General features: G+C 43.6%; 1 protein-coding gene across 1 annotated transcript in view; it reads right to left on the reverse strand.

Annotated features, from left to right (window-relative positions):
* Positions 1 to 21,473, reverse strand: part of tut4 (terminal uridylyl transferase 4) — an 86,046-nt gene that overhangs the window by 47,295 nt on the left and 17,278 nt on the right. The window contains exons 4-10 of the mRNA XM_085978225.1: positions 20,551 to 20,714; positions 18,074 to 18,190; positions 16,486 to 16,663; positions 15,605 to 15,693; positions 14,763 to 14,814; positions 13,415 to 13,484; positions 7,797 to 7,923 (exon numbers count right to left, since the gene is read on the reverse strand). Coding sequence (XP_085834351.1) covers positions 7,797 to 7,923; positions 13,415 to 13,484; positions 14,763 to 14,814; positions 15,605 to 15,693; positions 16,486 to 16,663; positions 18,074 to 18,190; positions 20,551 to 20,714 — 797 coding nt within the window. The remainder of the gene's footprint in view (positions 1 to 7,796; positions 7,924 to 13,414; positions 13,485 to 14,762; positions 14,815 to 15,604; positions 15,694 to 16,485; positions 16,664 to 18,073; positions 18,191 to 20,550; positions 20,715 to 21,473) is intronic.

Below are 21,473 nucleotides of genomic sequence, written 5' to 3' on the forward strand. Positions count from 1 at the left end.
ATCTGCTCATGCCTGGTGATGAAGCAATATGAAAACTGGACAACAACATTTATACAATACTTTTAACGTAGAACATGTTCCAAGGTGCTTCAGAGATGCAAGGAAAAACGGACGTCAAGCCAAAGGAGAAAGGATTGTAAGGGATGAGCAAAAGCTTAGTCAAAGAGGTGGGTTTTAAACAGGGTCCAAACGAAGAAGAGGGAGGTGGAGAGGCAGAGGAGTTTAGGGAGAGACTTCCACAGCATGGGGCCTACGCAACTGAAAGCACGCCTGCCAATGCTGGAGCCATGGGGGGGGGGGGGGGGGGGGGGGGAAAGAGAGGGGGGGGGGGGAAAGAGAGAGGAGCGGGGGCGCAAGAAGCCAGGGTCAGAGGAACAATGAGTTTGGGAGGTTACAGAAATAGGGAGGAATGATGCCACAGGATTTAAACACAAGGGTAAGAATTTTAAATTTGAAGTGTTTTGGGACTGGAAGCCAAAGCAGATCAGGAAGCACAGAGGTGATGGGCAAGTGAGACACTGTGCAGAATTGGATAAGAGAAACAGAGTTTTGGATGAGCTGAAGGTTATGTAGAATGGAAGGGGGAGTCTAGCTAGGAGAGATATCGAAAAGGCAAGTCCAGAGATGACAAAGGTATGAATAAAGGTTCAAGAGCAAATGAGATAAGGTAGGAGCAGGCAGTGTTCTGGAGGTGGAAGTAAGTGGTCTTTATGATGTACAGGATATGGGGTTGGAAAATCAGTTCAGGGCCAAACAGGAAAATGAGGCTGCAAACTCTGGTCCAGCCTGAGGCAGCAGCCAGGGAGGGGGATTGAGTCAATGACAAGTGTATGAAGTTAGTGCCAGGGCTTTGGTCTTTCCAATGTTTAGCTGGAGAAAACTATCCAAGACGTCGTTTTCTCCAGTTAAACATTGGATATTAAACAAGTAGGCTGATAGCACAGAGTCAGTGGAGAGGTGTGGAGAGGTAGAGCTGGGTGTCATCAGTGTATATGTGGAAGCTGAACCAATATCTTTGGATGATATTGCCATGGGGCAGCATGTAGATGAGGAAGAGGACTCAGCAAAAGATGGATTCTAGGGGGACTCCTGAGGTGACAGCATGAGGGTGGGAAGAGAAGCTATTGCTAGAGAAGCTGCAGATCTTGATTAGCAATCCACTATTTCACAGATGTACAGAGAGACTTAATTAACTAGATTTTAGAAAATAAAATAGAACAACATTTCATTATTGCCGAGGAGGCAATTAAGAACATAAGAAGTAGGAGCAGGAGTAGGCCATTCAGCCCCTCAAGCCTGCTCCGCCATTCAATAAGATCATGGCTGATCTTCTACCTCAACTCCACTTTCATGCACTATCCCCATATCCCTTAATATCCAAAAATCTATCAATCTCTGTCTTGAATATGCTCAACGACTGAGCCTCCACAGCCCTCTGGGGTAGAGAATTCCAAAGATTCACCACCCTCTGAGTGAAGAAATTTCTCCTAATCTCAGTCCTAAATGGCCGACCCCTTATTCTGTGACTGTGACCCCTGGTTCTAGACTTCCCAGCCAGGGGAAACATCCTCCCTGCATCTACCCTGTCAAGTCCTGCAAGAATCTTGTATGTTTCAATGAGAGCACCTCTCATTCTTCTAAACTCCAGGGAATATAGGCCTAGTCTACTCAATCTGTCCTCATTGGACAATCCCCCCATCCCAGGTATCAATCTGGTGAACCTTTGTTGCACTCCCTCTATTGCAAGTATATCCTTCCCTTAGGTAAGGAGACCAAAACTGTACACAATACTCCAGGTGTGGTCTCACCAGGGCCCTATATAACTGCAGTAAGACATCTTTACTCTTATACTCAAATCCTCTTGTAATAAAGGCCTACATACCATTTGCTTTCCTAATTGCTTGCTGTACCTGCATATTAACTTTCAGTGATTCGTGTACAAGGACACCCAGGTCCATCTGAACACCAACATTTCCCAATCTTTCACCATTTAAAAAATACTCTGCTTTTCTATTTTTCCTACCAAAGTGGATAACTTCACATTTCTCCACATTATACTCCATTTGCCATGTTCTTGCCCACTCACTTAGCCTGTCTATATCCCCTTGAAGCTTCTTTGCATCCTCCTCACAACTTACATTCCCACCTAGCTTTGTATCATCAGCAAACTTGGATATATTGCATTTGGTCCCCTCATCCAAATCATTGATATAGACTGTGAATAACTCAGACTCAAGCACTGATCCTTGTGGTACCCTACTAGTTACAGCCTGCCAACCCCCAAAAAACATTTATTCCTACACTGTTTTCTGTCCGTTAACCAATCCTCAATCCATGCTAGTATATTACCCCCCAATCCCATGAGCCCTATTTTGTTTAATAGCCTCTTGTGTGGCACCTTATCGAATGCCTTCTGAAAATCCAAATACACCACATCCACTGGCTCCCCCTTATCTATTCCGTTAGTTACAACCTTAAAAAACTCTTAACAGATTTGTCAAACATGATTTCCCTTTCATAAATTCGTGTTGACTCTGCCCAATTCTATTATTATTTTCTAAGTGCCCTGTTACCACGTCCTTAATGATAGATTTTAGCATTTTCCCTACTACTGATGTCGGCTAACTGGTCTGTAGTTCCCCGATTTCTCTCTCCCTCCTTTCTTAAATAGTGGGGTTACATTTGCTACCTTCCAATCTGCAGGAACTGTTCTCGTATCTATGGAATTTTGGAAGATGACAACCAATGCATCCAATTATCTCGATTTTCATTGAGCCGTGGAGTCGGGCTTGGAGATGTGCGGGGGGTTAAAATCGCGAAAACTGGCGGGCGGAACCCCCCCCCCCCCCCCCCCCCACCCCCACCCACCCCCGGCCTGGTTCCCGACTCCGGACAATTTTAACTCAGGCGTGTCTGATGGTCCCGACTCCGTCCCGCATCCAACAGGCGGAACTGGTCTTTAGGGCCCTTAATTACTACTAAATGGCCTCTATAATCCTATTTTAACAGGCCCTTGCAACTTTAACCCTTTTCCCCACGTAAAACACGCCTGGTGGGAATCGCGAATGTGAAACCTGGCGGGAGCACTATTGGATTGCTGACTATCAACTGCAGGTCAACCATTAAAGAGGAGATTTGATCAGCCATGATTTGCAGGTGACAGGACTTAGTGGTCTCAGGTCTGGGGCAACATTTACAAGGCTTAACCACACCTGTGGAAGGTTGGAGCCTCACACCCATCTCCAGTGTGACCTCCTGGGAAACCCCTCTCGCCACCTTCACTTCCTCAACGGAGGCATATACCAGAAGCATGGGAGCCATTTATTTCCTTCCCATCTGGGCATTAGAGGAGCTCGAGCACCTGCCGTGGCAGCAGCAGAACAAGGAACAGCAGCAGCACCAGGAACAGCAGCAGCATCAGGAGCGTCAGGCTGCTGCTCACCCACCTGAGGCTGCACAGGCCAGAAGGGGCCAGCGCCTGGAAGCCTGTCGGTGCAGGAGATACCCCCCAAACAGGGTCTACAGGCGCAGGGTCACCTATCTCAACATGTCTGAGCAGCAGTGCCAAAGGCGGCTCCGACTTTCGCGAGAGGTAGCGACTGACATCTGCGCAATGCTACAGCAAGACCTGCTGCCCAGAGGACCAGGTGGACAAGTATTACCAGTGGCCGTCAAAGTCACCACCGCACTCAACCTTTTTGCCTCAGGCTCATTCCAGGGATCAGCAGCAGACATCAGCGGCATCTCCCAGGCAGCCACACACACTTGCATCACGCAGGTAACCGATGCCCTCGCGCACAATCACATCCATTTCACCAAGGATCGAGCAAGTGTCACGGCGCGAGCGGTTGGATTAGCTCATCTGGCAGGCTTTCCAAGGGCGCAGGGCGTCGTTGACTGCACATGTGGCCCTTAGGGCACCCCATCGCAATCCAGGTATTTTTGTCAACCGCAAGGGCTTCCACTCCCTCAACGTTCAGCTGGTGTGTGACCACAAGAAGGAGATTTTGCATGTTTGTGCCATGTACCCTGGCAGTTGCCATGACTCCTTCATACTGCGCCAGTCTAGTGTGCCTCCGCTATTCAGTCCGCCAGACCAACTTAACGGATGGCTACTTGGAGACAAGGGTTATCCCCTGAGGACATGGCTGATGACGCCGTTGAGGAGGCCAGCCAACGAAGCTGAGGAGCGCTACAACTCCAGCCACATTTCCACCAGATCCATTATCGAACAAACCATCGGTTTGCTGAAGATGCGCTTCAGATGCCTGGATAGATCAGGTGGAGCCCTGCAGTACTCAGCAGCCAGGGTCTCCCGAATCGTCGTGGTTTGCTGTGCACTTCACAACATGGCACAGCGTCGTGGCTTGCAGATTCCTGAGGACCAAGTGGCTCCTCACATATCCTCCTCAGATGAGGAGGAGGAGGAGGAGGAGGAGGAGGAGGAGGAGGAGGAGGGCGAAAACGAACATCCTGCAGAGGCCCATCAACCAGCGGCAGCATTACGCGAGAACATTGCTGCCCGGGATGCAAGGAACGCACTCATCCTGGCCAGATTTGCTTAGCCTAGTCAATCAAACACTTTTGCCTCGCCGCTTCTTACCTGAGCATCGACAATGGCCAAGGCTCTGCGGATTCCTAGCTATTTGACCAGTATACTGACAATTACAAGTAATCCTAAGCCCTCAATGTGAAAGTCCCATTCGCGAAATGACACATGCCACAACTACAGCAGTAGCCATCAGATTTTTAATTAACATTATTAATCTGATGGTTTTTCCTAACAATACATCAAATTTCACCCAAGTGACTACCCTTGTGACTACTTGTGCTTTATCTTCCTTTTACGCGTACTCCCCTGTGGCTTCAGCAAATGTGGAGGCCCCTTGCTCACTTTCTGCTGCTCCTGTCTCGACACCTTTGGTGGGCGTCCTCTGGGGTGGCGAGCCTGTGAGGGCTCGTCAACAGTCTGCTGCTCCTGCGGCTGTGCAGGGGTTGAGACGTCTATCTCACTTGGGTGTGGACTCCGGTGGGGCTCTGACCGAGGGCTCTGCAGTGGCATGGATGTGTGAGCGCTTGGAGAGGAACCCCCACTTCCTTGAGGTCTGCCACCAACCTCCCTCTCATGGGTCAGCTCCCCCTTCACGCCTGCAAGTGGCTGGAGAGCACCTTGCTGCACATCAGGGGGGCCATGGGGACCCATATCTGCAATGGCAGTCCTACTCAGAAGGACTTCCATGAAGGTCTGGTTTCTCTGTTCAATAGATGCCCATCACTCAAGAGATATCATTCTATTCTGAACAATGACCATGTTTTCCATACCCTGGCAACTAAGCTCCTCCATGGCCATAGCCCTCCTCTCCTCTACCATAACCATCCTCTCCTCTACGGTAGCCAGCCTTACCACGGAGGTAGCCATCCTTTCCGTGTTGATGCGTTCATGCGCCAATGACTCCACAAAGGCTCTGCTCATGTTCGCTATGGACTCCTCCATTCGCTCCACACTCGCAGCGACCCTGGAGACAAAAACTGCCAGAGACTCCTGTATCTGTTCCTGGAGTTCCAGCACCGCTGATATTATGGATGGACCCAGAGGCAGAGGGTCGACCTGCTGCTGAGCTGAGCTGGCAGAGTCCTGCGCCCTCCGACTAGGACTCTCCACTGCTGTCCCTGTCTCCACAATCTGCTGATGCTCACTTGTGAGCTGTGATACACCAGGTGACAACACTACTCTATGTCCCGAAGGTCCCACCGAGGTGCGAGTGTCTGCGCTGGTGCTGGGTGCGCTGAATTCTGCTGACGCTGCGCCCTCAGAGGTTGCAGCTTCCTCTGAGGAGTCTGGCTGCTCAGCCTCTTCTTCCTGGCTAGGGGGGATGGATGCTTGTGCTGGTCCTGTGGGGGAGTAAAGGAGTCAGATGTGATGCAAAGGCTACATGCACATCGCTTTTTGCAGATGCTCATAAGTGCATCTGTTACAGCTTCACAATCATTATCAGTGACTCATGCAATGTCAAAGAGAGAGATGGGAAACTTTTCTGTCACCAGCTTGCTGTGTTGCACCCATCTGTCCATCCCCCACGCGCGAATCATCCTCAATGCCGATGATTTCCAGGGCGGCCTCCTCCCAGGGGGGTCAGGTGGGCTATTGAGGGTGGCCCTCCTCTTGTCCTGGCTCGCGCTCTCTTGTTGTGAGCTCTCTTTTCCGGCAATGAGGGAGACAAGTGGAGGTTGAGTGAGAATGAAGGAGTGAGTGTAGAGATTGCATAGCATAGATACTTAGAAGGAGACAAAGATGGAGTGAAGTTGCAAGACCAAGGGCCCTCCCTGTGTGTTGTCAGTTGTGTTCAAAGCATCAGAGTGATAGGGAGTGTGAGGGCTGCATGGTGGAATAGTTATGTGAATGTGAGCATAGAGAGAGAGGGAATGGTTAAGGGTGCATAGATGTCAGTGTCAAGTGGGATGTGGAGGAAGAGATTGCTAAAGCTGAGTGCTGGTGAGGAAAGGCAATGGGGATCAGATTGAGGGTGATGGGAAATTCATACTCACTTTTCCAGTGCGCTGAAGGTCATGAAATCTTTTCCTGCACTGTATCCAGGTTCTGTGGGTGACTCCCAAGGAGTTGACCTCCTCAACCACCTGCATTCACACAGCCTTGGTCTGAGTGGGAGGCCTCTTCCTCCCTGATGAAGGGAACAGGACCTCCCTGTTGGCCCTAGCCCCATCCACCAATGCCTGCAGTGCCACCTTGTCAAAACGAGGAGCTGCTCTTGCCCTCCCGCTTGTCATCTTTCCTGCAGGTCCCTCTGACACCAAATGGAGGAAGCTTGGAAGCCTGCAGAAGAAGCAAGGCTTGCTGTGGACCTTAAATGCAGCAGCAATGATGACGTCATCGGAGGGGACTTTCAGTCATGAAAAACCCCTTTGCAAAGGCTTCCCACACGTTGGAAATCCTGAGTTAAAATTGCATCAATCTCCCACATCCATTTAGATTTGTGTGGGGAACACGAAATTCGGATAACACGACAACAGCCCGCACCCGAGTTAAAATCGAGCCCAAAGTATTTGTTTAATTTTGCTGCCATGTCCTTATTCCCGATTATAATTCCTCCTGTCTCAGCCTGTAAGGGACCCACGTTTACTTTTGCTAATCACTTCCTTTTTATATACCTATAGAAGCTTTTACTCTGTTTTTATGTCTCTCGCTATGTGGTACAATGTTAGTGGTACAGTGCACAATGTGGTACTGAGCAATACATGTTACAAGAGTCCTCTGACAATGCAGCCCTCCTTCAGTACTGCAATGAGGTTTCAGTCAAGATTATGCCCCCAAGTCCTCGAGTGGGGCTTAATCCCACAACTGTCTGACTCAAAGACAGGAATGCTACTCGTGAGCCACTCTCCCACTTGTATGAAGTGTACCAATAATTCTTGGTTTCAGTCTATTACTATACTTTCTTTCTCTGACTTTCAAACGAGAGAAAACAGCATCCATATCACAAATGAGGTGGTATACAATCATCCCAATTTTTGTGAGCCTTTCTTGCAGAATTTTTTTTAAAGAAATATATTCCAGAATGAAGAACTGAACTCCAGCTATTTGGCTGACCGATGCACCCCTGTAACTACTAATTTTAAATAAAACAAAAGTACTTTAATTATGAAAACTTTAATAATATTTAGTGCACAGCTGTGAACAACTTTTTGAATATATATCCCAAATGTTAGAAGAATGACTAAACTGTTCATCTCCATCGTGATTAAGGTCAAAACATTTAATTCTGAAGGAAAATACACACCTTTGCCCAGCACCGAAATGCTAGAACCAGTGGGATCAGTCGAGGCTCCAGTTTGACCAATGCTGCCAGTAGATTAGTAGTAAGGCAGGCCACATCGTTCCCTGCACTGACTTTACAAATCAGACCACTGCAGGTGAAGAGAATACATAACATTCTGAAACATCTTCTATAGAATATTGCATTTAAAAGAATAAACTGTTTATTTATCATCATGGCCTAGAAGCTAAAATCCAATTGTTAGATTTTTGACAAGCAACACTAGTTTGAATCCCAGTCCTGGATATGGACATTTTTCCCCAGAGGCCAGGTCTGCCAGACTCAGTTGAGAATTTAGAGAGTAAGAAAAAATGGCCTGCAAGTAAATTCCATTTACTGCACCTCCTGTAATAATGCTACAGTATGTTCGACATAGATGGAGATGATTGTGGCTTAGGCTATCATACTCTGTTCTATGAACTAGGCAGTTTGGACGTGAGTATTCAATGAGGGGTGAAGAGGAGAAAAAAAAAGTTTTAATGGCTAACAATAGGGCTGCAGTTTGGAGCATGGGGCTAAACCTGTAAGAAAAAGATGGGTGATAGTACAAAGGAAAGGATGTGCATTTATATAGCGCCTTTCATGACCTCAGGAGCTTCCAAAGTGCTTTACAGCCAATGAAGTACTTTTGAAGTGTAGTCACTGTTGGGTTGGAATGTAGGGAAACGCAGCAGCCAATTTGAACACTGCAAGGTCCCACAAACAGCAATGAGATGATCACCAGATAATCTGCTTTGGCGGTTTTGGTTGAGGGATAAATGTTGGCCAGGACATTAGGAGAACTCTCCTGTCCTCCGCCGAATAGCGATACAGGATCTTTTACGTCCACCTGAGGAGACAGACAGGCCCTCGGTTTAAAGTCTCAGCTGAAGGCATCTCCGAAAGTGCAGCATTCTCTCAGTATTGTACACAAGTGTCAACCTGGATTATGTGCTCAAGCCGCTGGAGTGGGACTTGAAGCCAGAACCTTCTGACACAAGAGGCAAGAGAGCTACCATTAAGCCAACAAGTTTAGATTCAAACTACTATGAACTGAGTATAGATTGAGTACAGTTTAGACATGTTTATATTATATCTACAGTTTGAACTCAGGGTTTTAAGCCTCATTGAGCCATTCCCAATTATTTTCCATGAAGCCTGGAATAAAAAGCTAGTAATGGTGACCATGTAACTACCGGATTATAGTAAAAATCCAGCTGGTTCACTAACGTCCTTTAGGGAAGGAAATCTGCCATCCTTACCCGGTCTCACCTATATGTGAATCCAGGTCCACAGCAATGTGGCTGATTCTTCACTGCCCTCTGAAATGGCCTAGCAAACCACTCAATTGTACCAAACTGCTATGACAAAGTATAATAAGAATAAAACCGGATGGGCCACCTGGCATCGACCTAGGCATCGGATTCGGACACGACAAAAGCACATCCAGCCCAGTCAACCCTGCGAAGTCCTCCTCACCAACATCTGGGGACTTGTGCCAAAATTGGGAGAGCTGTCCCACAGACTAGTCAAGCAACAGCCTGACATAGTCATACTCACAGAATCATACCTTTCAGCCAATATCTCAGATTCCTCATTCACCATCCCTTCAGCAGGACAGACTCACCAGAGGTGGCAGCACTGTGGTATACAGTAGGGAGGGGGTGGCCCTTGGAGTCCCCAGCATTGATTCCGGACACCTTGAAGTCTCATGGCATCAGGTCAAGCATGGGCAAGGAAACCTCCTGCTGATTACCACCTATCGCCCTCCCTCAGCTGATGAATCAGTACTCTGTGATGGTGGGGGCCTCCTCCTGAGGTCCCCACTATCACAGAAGCCAGTTTTCCGCCAATACGATTCACTCCACGTGATATCAAGAAATGGCTGAGCGCACTGGATACAGCAAAGGCTATGGGCACGGCAACATCCCGGCTGTCATGCTGAAGACTTGTGCTCCAGAATTAGCTGTGCCTCTAGCCAAGCTGTTTCAGTACAGCTACAACACTGGCATCTATCCAACAATGTGGAAAACTGCCCAGGTATGTCCTGTCCACAAAAAGCAAAACAAATCAAATCTGGCCAATTACCACCCCATCAGTCTACTCTCAATCATCAGCAAAGTGATAGAAGGTGTCGTCGACAGTGCTATCAAGCGGCACTTACTCACCAATAACCTGCTCACATTATGCTCAGCTTGGGTTCCGCAAGGACCACTCAGCTCCAGACCGTATTACAGCCTTGGTCCAAACATGGACAAAAGAGCTGAATTCCAGAGGTGAGGCGAGAGTAACTGCCCTTGATATCAAGGCAGCTTTTGACCAAGTGTAGCATTAAGGAGCCCTGTTCCTGGGACTAGGGACAGGGTCACTGGCAAGGCTTGGAAGCTAAGCAGAGCCAGGCCTGGTTAGTACCTGGAGGGGTGACCATCAGGGAAGACCAGGTGCAGAAAGTCACGGAAGGAGCCCCGAGGAGGGGCGGTTGGTGAGAAGGTCACGGAAGGAGCCCCGGGAGGGGCGGCTGGTGAGCAGGCCCGGGCGTTGGGCTGAAGATTGTCGGACAGGAGGAATGGTGGAAATGGAATGGCGGCGCGCACAGATGCAGCGGCTTTGCTTCTCCCAGGACGGTGCTATTTACGTTTAATGTTAATGTTATTTGTACTGGACTCATGGGAGCTTGCAAGATCACATTTCGTTGTTCATGTACTTGTGCATTGTACAATGACAATAAAGTTGAATAATTATTAGTAAAATTGAAGTCAATGGGAATCAGGAAAACTGGCTGGAGTCAGACCTAGCACAAAGAAAGATGGTGTGGTTGTTGGAGGCCAATCATCTCAGCCCCAGGACATCACTGCAGGAGTTTCTCAGGGCAGTGTCCTAGGTCAGAAGTGGGGATGTTCGCTGATGATTGCAGTGTCCAGTTCCATTCGCAATTCCTCAGATAATGAAGCAGTCCATGCCCGCATGCAGCAAGACGTGGACGACATTCAGGCTTGGGCTGATAAGTGGATTCGTGCCACACAAGTGCCAGGCAATGACTATCGCCAACAAGATAAAGTCTAACGGCCACCCCTTGACATTCAACGGCATTACCATCGCCGACCAAAACTGTGCACAGTACTCCAGGTATGGTCTCACCAAAGCCCTGTACAATTGTAGCAAGACTTCCTTACTCTTGTACTCCAACCCCCTTGCAATAAAGGCCAACATGCCATTTTCCTCCCTGCATGCTAACTGCGTTTCCTGTACGAGGACACCTAAATGTCTCTGAACACCAACATTTAATAGTTTCTCAACATTTAAAAAAATTCTGTTTTTCTATTCTTCCTACCAAAGTGAATAATCTCATGTCTATGACAGTATTGGTAGGAGTGATCACCACACAGTCCCTCTGGAGACGAAGTCCCATCTTCACACCGAGGACGCCCTCCATAGTGTTGTGTGGCACTACAACCGTGCTAAATGGGACAGATTCAGAACAAATCTAGCTGCTCAAAACTGGGCATCCATGAGGCGCTGTGGGCCATCATCAGCAGCAGAATTGTATTCCACCACAATCTGTAACCCCATGGCCCGGCATATCAATGACCTTCCCTTCACCATAAAGGTCAGAAGTGGGGATGTTCGCTGATGATTGCAGTGTTCAGTTCCATTTGCAACTCCAGGACAAAGTAGCCCGCTTGTTTGGCACCCCATCCACCACCTTAAATATTCATTCCCTCTACCACCGTGGCTACAGTGTGTACCATCTACAAGATGCACTGCAGCAACTCGCCAAGGCTTCTTCGACAGCACCTCCCAAACCTCCGACCTCTACCACCTAGAAGGACAAGGGCAACAGGCGCATGGGAACACCACCACCTCCAAGTTCCTCTCCAAGTCACACACCAACCTGACATGGAAGTATATTGCCGTTTTTTCATCATCGCTGGTTCAAAATCCTGGAACTCCCTACCTAACAGACCTATGGGAGTACCTTCACCACACGGACTGCAGCTGTTCAAGGCGGCGGCTCACCACCACCTTCTCAAGGGCAATGAGGGATGGGCAATAAATGCTGGCCTCACCAGCGACGCCCACATCCCATGAATGAATAAAAAAAAGTGCCATTGGGATAGGTGTGACTTGATTTGTTTATAAACTACCTGCTCTTGTGGGGTGTTCAGTATACCACCAACAACGATGAGTCAGCCTACAGGGAGGAGGTCCAGCATCTCGTGAAGTGGTGCGCCGATAACAAACTGGCCCTTAACATCAAGAAAACCAAAGAAATCATTGTGGACTTCAGGAAGTCTAAAGGCGGAAGTCACACCCCCATCCACATCCATGGGGCTGTGGTGGAAAGGGTGGACAGCTTTAAGTTCCTCGGAGTCCACATCACGGAAGACCTCTCCTGGTCCCTCAACACCTCCTCTCTGGTGAAGAAGGCCCAGCAGCGCCTATATTTCCTAAGGAGGCTGAAGGGATGCAACCTGTCACCCCTGATCCTCTCTAACTTTTACCGCTGCACAATAGAGAGCATCCTGACGAACTGTATCACAGTATGGTATGGCAGCTGTAGCTACTATGACCGGAAAGCCCTGCAGCGGGTAGTCAAAACTGCCCAACGCATTACCGGCACCCGGCTACCGACCATAGAGCACATATACCAGAAACGCTGTTTACGGAGGTCACGGTCCATCATCAAAGACCCTACCCACCCCAGCCACAGTCTGTTCGCCCTCCTGCCATCTGGGAGATGCTACAGATGCATTCGCACCCGTACGACCAGATTTAGGAACAGCTTCTTTCCCAGGGCTGTCATCCTACTGAACTCCACAAATAAACCCTAAAGCCTGCACATCTGCCAATGCACTTTATTATGGTTATGTTTATGTTAATGTATTACAAGCCAAATGTATGTTGAATGTTTAAATGTCTTAATCTAAATGTACACTCTCGGGAGCCGCAAGCCTACATTTCGTTGTACTGCACTTGTGCACTAACAATGACAATAAAAGTTGATTATTATTATTATTAATACGTTTTAATTTAAATGGCGACATAAAAAGTAATGTTTTCCTCTCATCAGGGCGCTTCAGAGTATTTATATGCTTGTCAACTTGGATTTTCAACATGGGCCATTGACTTTCAGAGAAAGGTGCGAATAAGTCTACATGATTACTTATTATAATTAAAGCAACACCTTCATGTTAAAGGCTTTTTGTTGCAAATTATATATTCACTGCATAAAGAGAACACAGCATGTACAATTATGTGATACAGAACATATCCTAGAGGTTTAAAAAACTGAAAGCTGGAAATCTGTAATGAACACAAGAGAAAATGCTGGAAATATACAATGGGTCTGTCAGGAGCCAAGAGAGAAAAGAAAGGTCATTGTTCGGGTGGAAACCCTTCCTCTGAATGGACCTTGCATGACCTGTACAAGTCATTCTGAGCACGCAAGCTATTAGGCCATCTCCAAGAGTCAAACATAAACCATATCACGGCATTTGTTATGCTGTATCTTCCATACATTCTAAATTACATTCAAGAAGCTTCCATGAACAATCAGGAAAGAATAAAATAAATGTTTTCCTGTAATTGCAGCTTATACAAACCTTTTTATATCCCTGCAGTAGATAATTGGAACTTTGGCATGGAAATCAGACTCGACATCTGAATATAAAGCTGGAAGGTAAAGTTTTAAATACATTAAGGACAAATGCAAGAAGAAATTCTGCATAACTTTAAAATTAAGTTTAACTGATGCAAGATCTAAATGTTAAATAATTCTTCTTTTTTTTTTTTTAAATGGCAGACTATTTAGGAACATACGAATTGCTATACAGAAAAAGACCAAGGTCCATCTAGTTTGCCTTCTACCATCCTGGTAGTCGCATAATGCAACAATAATGGAGTTGTTGACTAATAGCAATCAATTAGTCTACAACAGAACCAGACCTAACATGAGTAAAAACCCAGTAGTTGAGAGCTTTGGGAACCATAGGCCCCAAATCACCTGTTAATCCCAAGCATGCTACGCTTACAATAGGTCATGTCTCAAATTACTCATATACTGTATCCCAAAATGTTATTTTCTGAAAAAAATCCATCTAATTTGCATTTGAATGAATCAATACTAACTGCTTCCATCATCTCCTTAGGGGGCCTGTTTCCTATACTGACCACTTGTTCATTGAAATATTGTTTCTGCAAATTAGTTTTCAATTTACCCTCCTTCAAACGCAGACCGTGTCCTCTGTTTCTGGTCTGGACAAGGTGAAATAGTTTGACATGATCTACATTATCTAGTCCCTTTAGAATCATAAAAACAGCAATCATATCATCTCTCAACCTCCTCTTTTCCAGTGAGAACATGCCCATTTAGTTTGATGATCACGACATCTTTATGTAAGTGATCTACACTATCTGAATACATGCTGAAAAGAAATGAGACCCACCTCTACCACATGCCTATAATCAGAATTAATGTAGAGCACACTGTTGAGGAAAATTATATAAACTCATTTTATTTTGTTTGTAAGTGGGTTTGGAAACTCTTGTTGATGTTGACAGAAATTACTGAATGTTACGTGATTATGTCATCAAATTAGTATCATACAATTAGCTCCATTTCTTGATTGTAAATCTCCTTGCATCATTTAAGTCTACCTTGCACTGTGCTCCCTTTGGAACACAAGAGGGCACTGGCAACCAGATTCCAGACCTCTGCCCAATGCCATGCTGCAACTGGCCAGTAGGAACTGCTTAAATGTAGGGTTTCTTTTCTGTCTGCCAGTGAAGAAGCACTCAGCTTCCATGTGACACAACTGCATGGCTGCAATCAGGAACTCAGCATGTGGAGGCTCACTTTGTGGTTCCACCCAATTTCCCCACTACCTTCACAAACCATAGTAGTTTTAATAGTCAAACCTTAAAATCATCAAAGGCAGTCAGTGAACTTACAACTGTTTTTAATAATGTCCAGCACTTGTATCAAAACATCTGGCTGATTTAACTGAAAAAGAAACAATTATAAACAAAACTAAATTCCCACAATGGAGAAAGAAGAATCATAAAGCAAATTTTGAAACCACTGCACATTGCATAATATTAACATGTATAATTTTATTTATAGTATTTATTATACATTATAGGACAGTTGGAAATCTTACAGTGCTATTGTATTGTATGCTAATCAATTCCAAATTACATTCAAGAGATGCTTATGCTTTGGATCCTGAAAAATGTTATCACTCCATTTCAGGGATGCAGATATCATGGATCTGAATCAAAATCCAGATTTCCTAAAAGCTTCCATAGATTCTGTCACATCCAAATATTTGACCAGGTTAAGTCTCGCTTCCACGTTCTGTTTGCTACGCAGAGTCTCCCCCAAAACAATAGACACATTCAATTCCCAATCACTGCCAAGAGTATGAGAGAAATTTGGAGAGCAAGACAAGCTGCGGCAAATATGTCAGGCAGCAAGTTCAAGAGAGTGTTGTCAGAACGTGCTTGGCAAAGGTTCTCTTGTGAATGGGAATGATTTGTTGGGAAAGGATCTGAAGATAACATTTACAAAATAGCAGTGGTAGAAGAAACAAAAAATTATAATTTCTTTAAAAAAAAAAAAACTTCTCATTTTAAATGAGGTTATGATTGCAAGGTCAAAGCCTATAAAATATAATTCTGTGGCACCACAATGTTGGTTAAAATGATTAACTCCACACATGGAGAATATGTCCATCATATGACTCATGTTTACATGTTGAAAAATATTAATGAAAACACTTGCTATCACTTACATGGGAGGGGAATTTTACATCAATGTTGATGTCACTAGTTTTGAAAGCAAACCTTGTAAGACAAGAGCCATACAACCTCAGTGAGCAATCTGCAAAACAAAAAAAACAAGAGATTTATTTAGACTCATCTTGTATAGATGAACATTCTAATGCATCAATAACCCTTCTATACTTTGTAGTATAACTATGGCTCAATTTGTAGCACGCTCATAAAACTTATGAGCAATAAGAACTTTTATTCATTTGGTTTACAAAGGAAGTACTTATTAGGGTACTATATTTGACTTGAAGTGGATCACCACAATGTGGTATTTAAGTTTCAACAAGAACATATTTGTGACAACTACTCTTTTTCCACCCCTCCAGTGACTGCTCCGCATAGTCCCTTGTTCAAAACTGTGCATCATAACTGCTGTGGATTCTCCTTTACATTCCTAAATAGAAAGCTGACTTTTTGGCTTATTTTAACTCTAATCTTGGCGATATTAGTTTACAACCTCCCTCTATTATAACCAGCACCAAATTTAATTCTGCCAGGTCTACTGGAACCTCTGCTTCCTGGACCTCTAATCCTGATGGTTTCCCTTCCATGATCCCCCAGTCCCAAGCCATTTTCAATCTCTCCTATTCCATCTTTTCCTTTCCTTGAAGTTTACTTGCATTCACTCTATCCTTCAGAAAGGTATAATCGCTCTTCCCATACAAACCTTAATGCTATTGCCATTAGTTTAATCCATGACCACCAGTATGAACAATACATGCAGTAGAAATCAGTGTTTTGCGTATACAAAATTGAAAATGTGTGCTCATGGATAGTGGGCATTATTCCACATGATCTGCTTGTGACCAGTTGGAGAGCCACAGCACAAAGCAATTCACACCTGGCAAATGCTGCTGAATAATTTTCTCCATCTCATTCACGATATTTTTCCGGACTTGGAAATCCTGCTCTGAAATCCCTTCTTGCTGTGCAGCCTGTAACACGGCAGAATTCAATGCAGCCAGATGGTCAGGAGTTGGCGGGATTAGGTTACGAAGTTCATTTTCTTCCTGTTTTTCCTAAAGGCAGAGAACAGGAAAAAAAAATCTTTTACACCTTGAAATCTAACAGTACTATGTGTACACAGTCCAAAAATCACAAATCTTTTACACCTTGAAATCTAACAGTACTATGTGCACAGTCCAAAAACCAAAAATCTTTTACACCTTGAAATCTAACAGTACTATGTGCACACAGTCCAAAAACCAAAAATCTTTTACACCTTGAAATCTAACAGTACTATGTGCACAGTCCAAAAATCACAAATCTTTTACACCTTGAAATCTAACAGTACTATGTGCACACAGTCCAAAAACCAAAAATCTTTTACACCTTGAAATCTAACAGTACTATGTGCACACAGTCCAAAAACCAAAAATCTTTTACACCTTGAAATCTAACAGTACTATGTGCACAGTCCAAAAATCACAAATCTTTTACACCTTGAGATCTAACAGTACTCTGTGCACACAGTCCAAAAATCACAAAGATTTTACACCTTGAAATCTAACAGTACTCTGTGCACACAGTCCAAAAATCAAAAATCTTTTACACCTTGAAATCTAACAGTACTATGTGCACACAGTCCAAAAATCAAAAATCTTTTACACCTTGAAATCTAACAGTACTATGTGCACACAGTCCAAAAATCAAAAATCTTTTACACCTTGAAATCTAACAGTACTATGTGTACACAGTCCAAAAATCACAAATCTTTTACACCTTGAAATCTAACAGTACTATGTGCACACAGTCCAAAAACCAAAAATCTTTTACACCTTGAAATCTAACAGTACTATGTGCACAGTCCAAAAATCAAAAATCTTTTACACCTTGAGATCTAACAGTACTATGTGCACACAGTCCAAAAATCACAAAGATTTTACACCTTGAAATCTAACAGTACTCTGTGCACACAGTCCAAAAATCAAAAATCTTTTACACCTTGAAATCTAACAGTACTATGTGCACACAGTCCAAAAATCAAAAATCTTTTACACCTTGAAATCTAACAGTACTATGTGCACACAGTCCAAAAATCAAAAATCTTTTACACCTTGAAATCTAACAGTACTATGTGCACACAGTCCAAAAATCAAAAAGATTTTTTTGATATGATTCTTCGTTCAACATTAGATAAAAATATTTTATTATTTTATCTCAAAAATATTTTATCTAACAGGGTAACTTGTATGCGTACGACTTAAAAGGTCACTCATTTTGGAAAAGCATTTAATACAGAACTTGCTACCAGTTACAAAAATGTAAACTTTCCAGAATTAGATGCAAATGTACAACAAATGAAAGCACTCCGTTCTGACAAAAGGTCATCGACCTGAAACGTTAACTGTTTCTCTCTCCACAGATGCTGCCTGACCTGCTGAGTATTTCCAGCATTTTCTGTTTTTATATTAAATGAAAGCACTTACTGTAATATTTTTCTTATGCCGTTTTTCTTTTATATGCTTATGAGCTCCCTGGATATTTTCGATGTGAACTAGGCAAAGTTTGCATAGGTACTGACATGAAGGATATTCTGATGAACGCTTTAAAACAAAAAGTAAATATAACAAAGCTTCAGTGACAACGAGGAATGTTATAATATAATGAATTACTAGCTTATAAAGAATATTGGATGGCGAGTATTTCTGTCAGTCAAGTGAAAGATCTAGACTACAAGAAGCCACCGTCACAATGATCTTTCAAACAAGAGCCTGGATCTCACCATCATCGGCGAGGCCTTTGTTATTCTATGGGCATATGAACAGTGACATAACCTTAAGTGCACCCGTACAAAATTCTAGAACATTATGTGCATCTATTTCAACAGTATGAATTATTACTTTTGATTTTCACATGCAAAATATTACTACCGACAATGAAAATGACATTCACACCTATATCGTAAATTAATTAAATGCAAAACCTATGTGTGCTTTCCCATTTTTACAATGATCATAAATCACAAAATCTGCAATATATTTACAGAAAGTAAGTTTATTCAATTTTTTTCTAGAAATTGCATTAACGAGATTCAACTTTCAGGTAAAAATACAAAACCAGCGGTGCAACAGTTAAAATGTTGCAATACTTAGCAGTTTTTCTACTAGAACCTAGATTAGAACGCTATGAACATAAAGCACTTTACAAGTTCAATGTCACTGGAAAAATCACAATTCCCTCTGCACCCTCCTCTGTTTCTCAGTTTTTAAGAACCCTGGTATCTTAGAAAAGGTTCACACCTAACACAGTTAGAAAGGTGTAATTGCTGAATCACTGTACTGCAAAATCTAAAATCATATTCAATAATCAGTCAGGGATTTATTTTATTATTCTACAGGATAGCAAGAGTCTTAACATTATCCAATTTTTCATAAGAATGAATACGAACATGTGAAATTGACAGGCAGGAAAAGACTAGCTGGTCCATCAAGCCTGGCCCACGCCTCATGATAGCTGGAGGATCATGATCAAAACACTTCCCACCTACCCCCCAGCCCCTCCCCTCAGTTTGTAATGATGCAACCAAACCAAATTCAGACAGGATTTAAAATAAAGTCATTTTATTGCTATTCAAATAGTAATAGAAGACTATTGAAAACTAATAGGTGTCAGCCGTGGCTCAGTGACAGCACTCTCGCCTCTGAATCAGAAGGTTGTCTGTTCAAGACCCACTCCAGAGACTTAAGCACAAAATCCATAATGGCACTCCAGTGCAGTACTGAGGGAGTGCTGCACTGTCAGAGGTGCAGTCTTGTACTGTAATTGGCTATGAAGTGCTATAAGTTTCTTTATATGCATCTCCTATTGTTACTTGCATTTGTCCCTGCTGAACATCATTTACTATTAATCAGCCTGGGCCTCAGGTGCAACTGTGCAGCTCCCTTTATAAGATCTTGGCTTCCTCCTCTGACTGTCTCTATGAGCATGGTCAACATACCAAGATCTGTCCTTTCTAAAGCCCTGTTAGCCATTTCATAAAGATATTCTTTCATTTTGCTTCTGATGACTAATTCAATTATTTTTTCAATTAGTCAAGTGAGGCTAATGGATTTACAGTTGACAAGCCAACTTTTTGAATATGGAAACTATATTTGCCTGCTTCTAGTCTGTCAGACCCTCCCCGGAGTTCTTGACTCGATCAAAATAATCAATAATGTACCTGCAATCTTCCCAAACATTTTTTTTTGTATTTTATTTTTAAAGTGTTATGGAATGGGCACTTCTGGATTTTTACCCCAAAAAGGTAAGACGGACTGCTAGTGAACAGTTGTCTGCTTAGGAAATGAGGGTTAGGTTGAAGGCTTAAAAGGCAAAAGGTAACTGCTATCCAACCAGTCTGCTGCATTGAAAACAATGGTCTTAGGTAGCAACTACCCTGGTGTAGCAATGCACTGTGCCAGACTTCCAGAGTTGTGGGACATGGGTTGACACTTGTGATCCTGACTTGTTGAGGTCCAAATTTCAGTAGTTCTTGCTCAACTGGGGAAGGGTCGAGTAGAACCCAAGCACCTCCTCAGAACCATTGCAGTTTACACCAGAGAAGGAAGCTATTTGGCCCATCATGTCTATGCGATTCTTTGCTAAAACAATTCAAAACCACTCTCAGTCAGGAACGGTGCAACACATTTATTTTTTACTTTCTTCTGCCTCGTCTAAAATAAATCAGTTTTGAGAGTTCATTAGCAATAACATTACAATATTAATACAATTCTTCTACCAACAATGCTAAATTAAGGAATACATTTCTGTTAAAAATCCTACCGTACGTTCTATTTTACAGAAATCCCCCCCAAAAAATTTACACCTGTCCAATAATCAGTATTATTCATTCTTGGTTTTAAATTCAACTTTAATACCATTGTAACCCGAATTGTACTTTCAAAACAAATCAAACATGTCCTACCTTTTCCAGACGAGAGATATAATCCCTCTCCAGCCTTTCCTCTGCTTGTTTCAGTCCAAGCTGTTGTTCTGCTGTCATTTTAGACTCATCAATCACCGGTGCACTCTCTGGATTGTCTTTCTTTAAAGGATGCGCTTTGTTTGCATTTGTAGCAGTTGTTTTACCTGTAAACATTACAAATGTATAACACTATTTTTGAAACACTTCTGCATGTTTGCCCCAAATGAAAGCTGTGACAGATAAGATCAATATGCAGTGAATTAGACATAAACCTCTCGTCTTCCAGCTCGGAAGTTTTTTTGCCTGGTGGCTGCAAGGATCCTCTGTGGAATTAGTTTGGGTAGTTTCAATTCAGGAGACCACAGCGCAAAACAACACAATAATTCAGCACTAAATTGCTCGATTAAAAGGTTGGTGTGGAAATTTGAAAAGCATTATTCTGGTGTAGTAAGGTTGCTCTTCTGAGGTACATTATTGAGGCAGAGTTCAAAGAGCTTGTCTCTGCATCAAATCATGGTATACTTTACACTGAATGCTCAAAGCAGAAAGGATTCCATTCCCCAGCTGTAACGTTACTCACAAAATTTCAAAAGAAACAGATTGTTGGGGAAATGGTTGGTGCAGTGAGTTACATATTACCCTTTCAACCAAGACCCGTGATCAAATCCAAACTGACGGGAAATTATTTTGGGCAGTCTCAATCCAGTTCCTCATAGGAATGGGGTTATAGAATAAAACTGTCCTTAGTTTGGTACTAATTAGCCATCTCACTCAGAGGAAATGGGGGAAAAAAACTGTCACTCTGCATTTAGATCTGCTACACTTGATCTGCGAATGCTTGTTACGAACAATGAATGCTGAAATGGCAGGAACATCTCTGGTCCTAATGAACACAAATAAATTAAGAGGAAAAAAAACACTGT

The sequence above is a fragment of the Somniosus microcephalus genome, chromosome 3 (genome assembly GCF_052327205.1).
Source record: "Somniosus microcephalus isolate GS21.2 chromosome 3, FLI_Smic_1.0, whole genome shotgun sequence".
NCBI classification, from domain to species: Eukaryota; Metazoa; Chordata; class Chondrichthyes; order Squaliformes; family Somniosidae; genus Somniosus; species Somniosus microcephalus.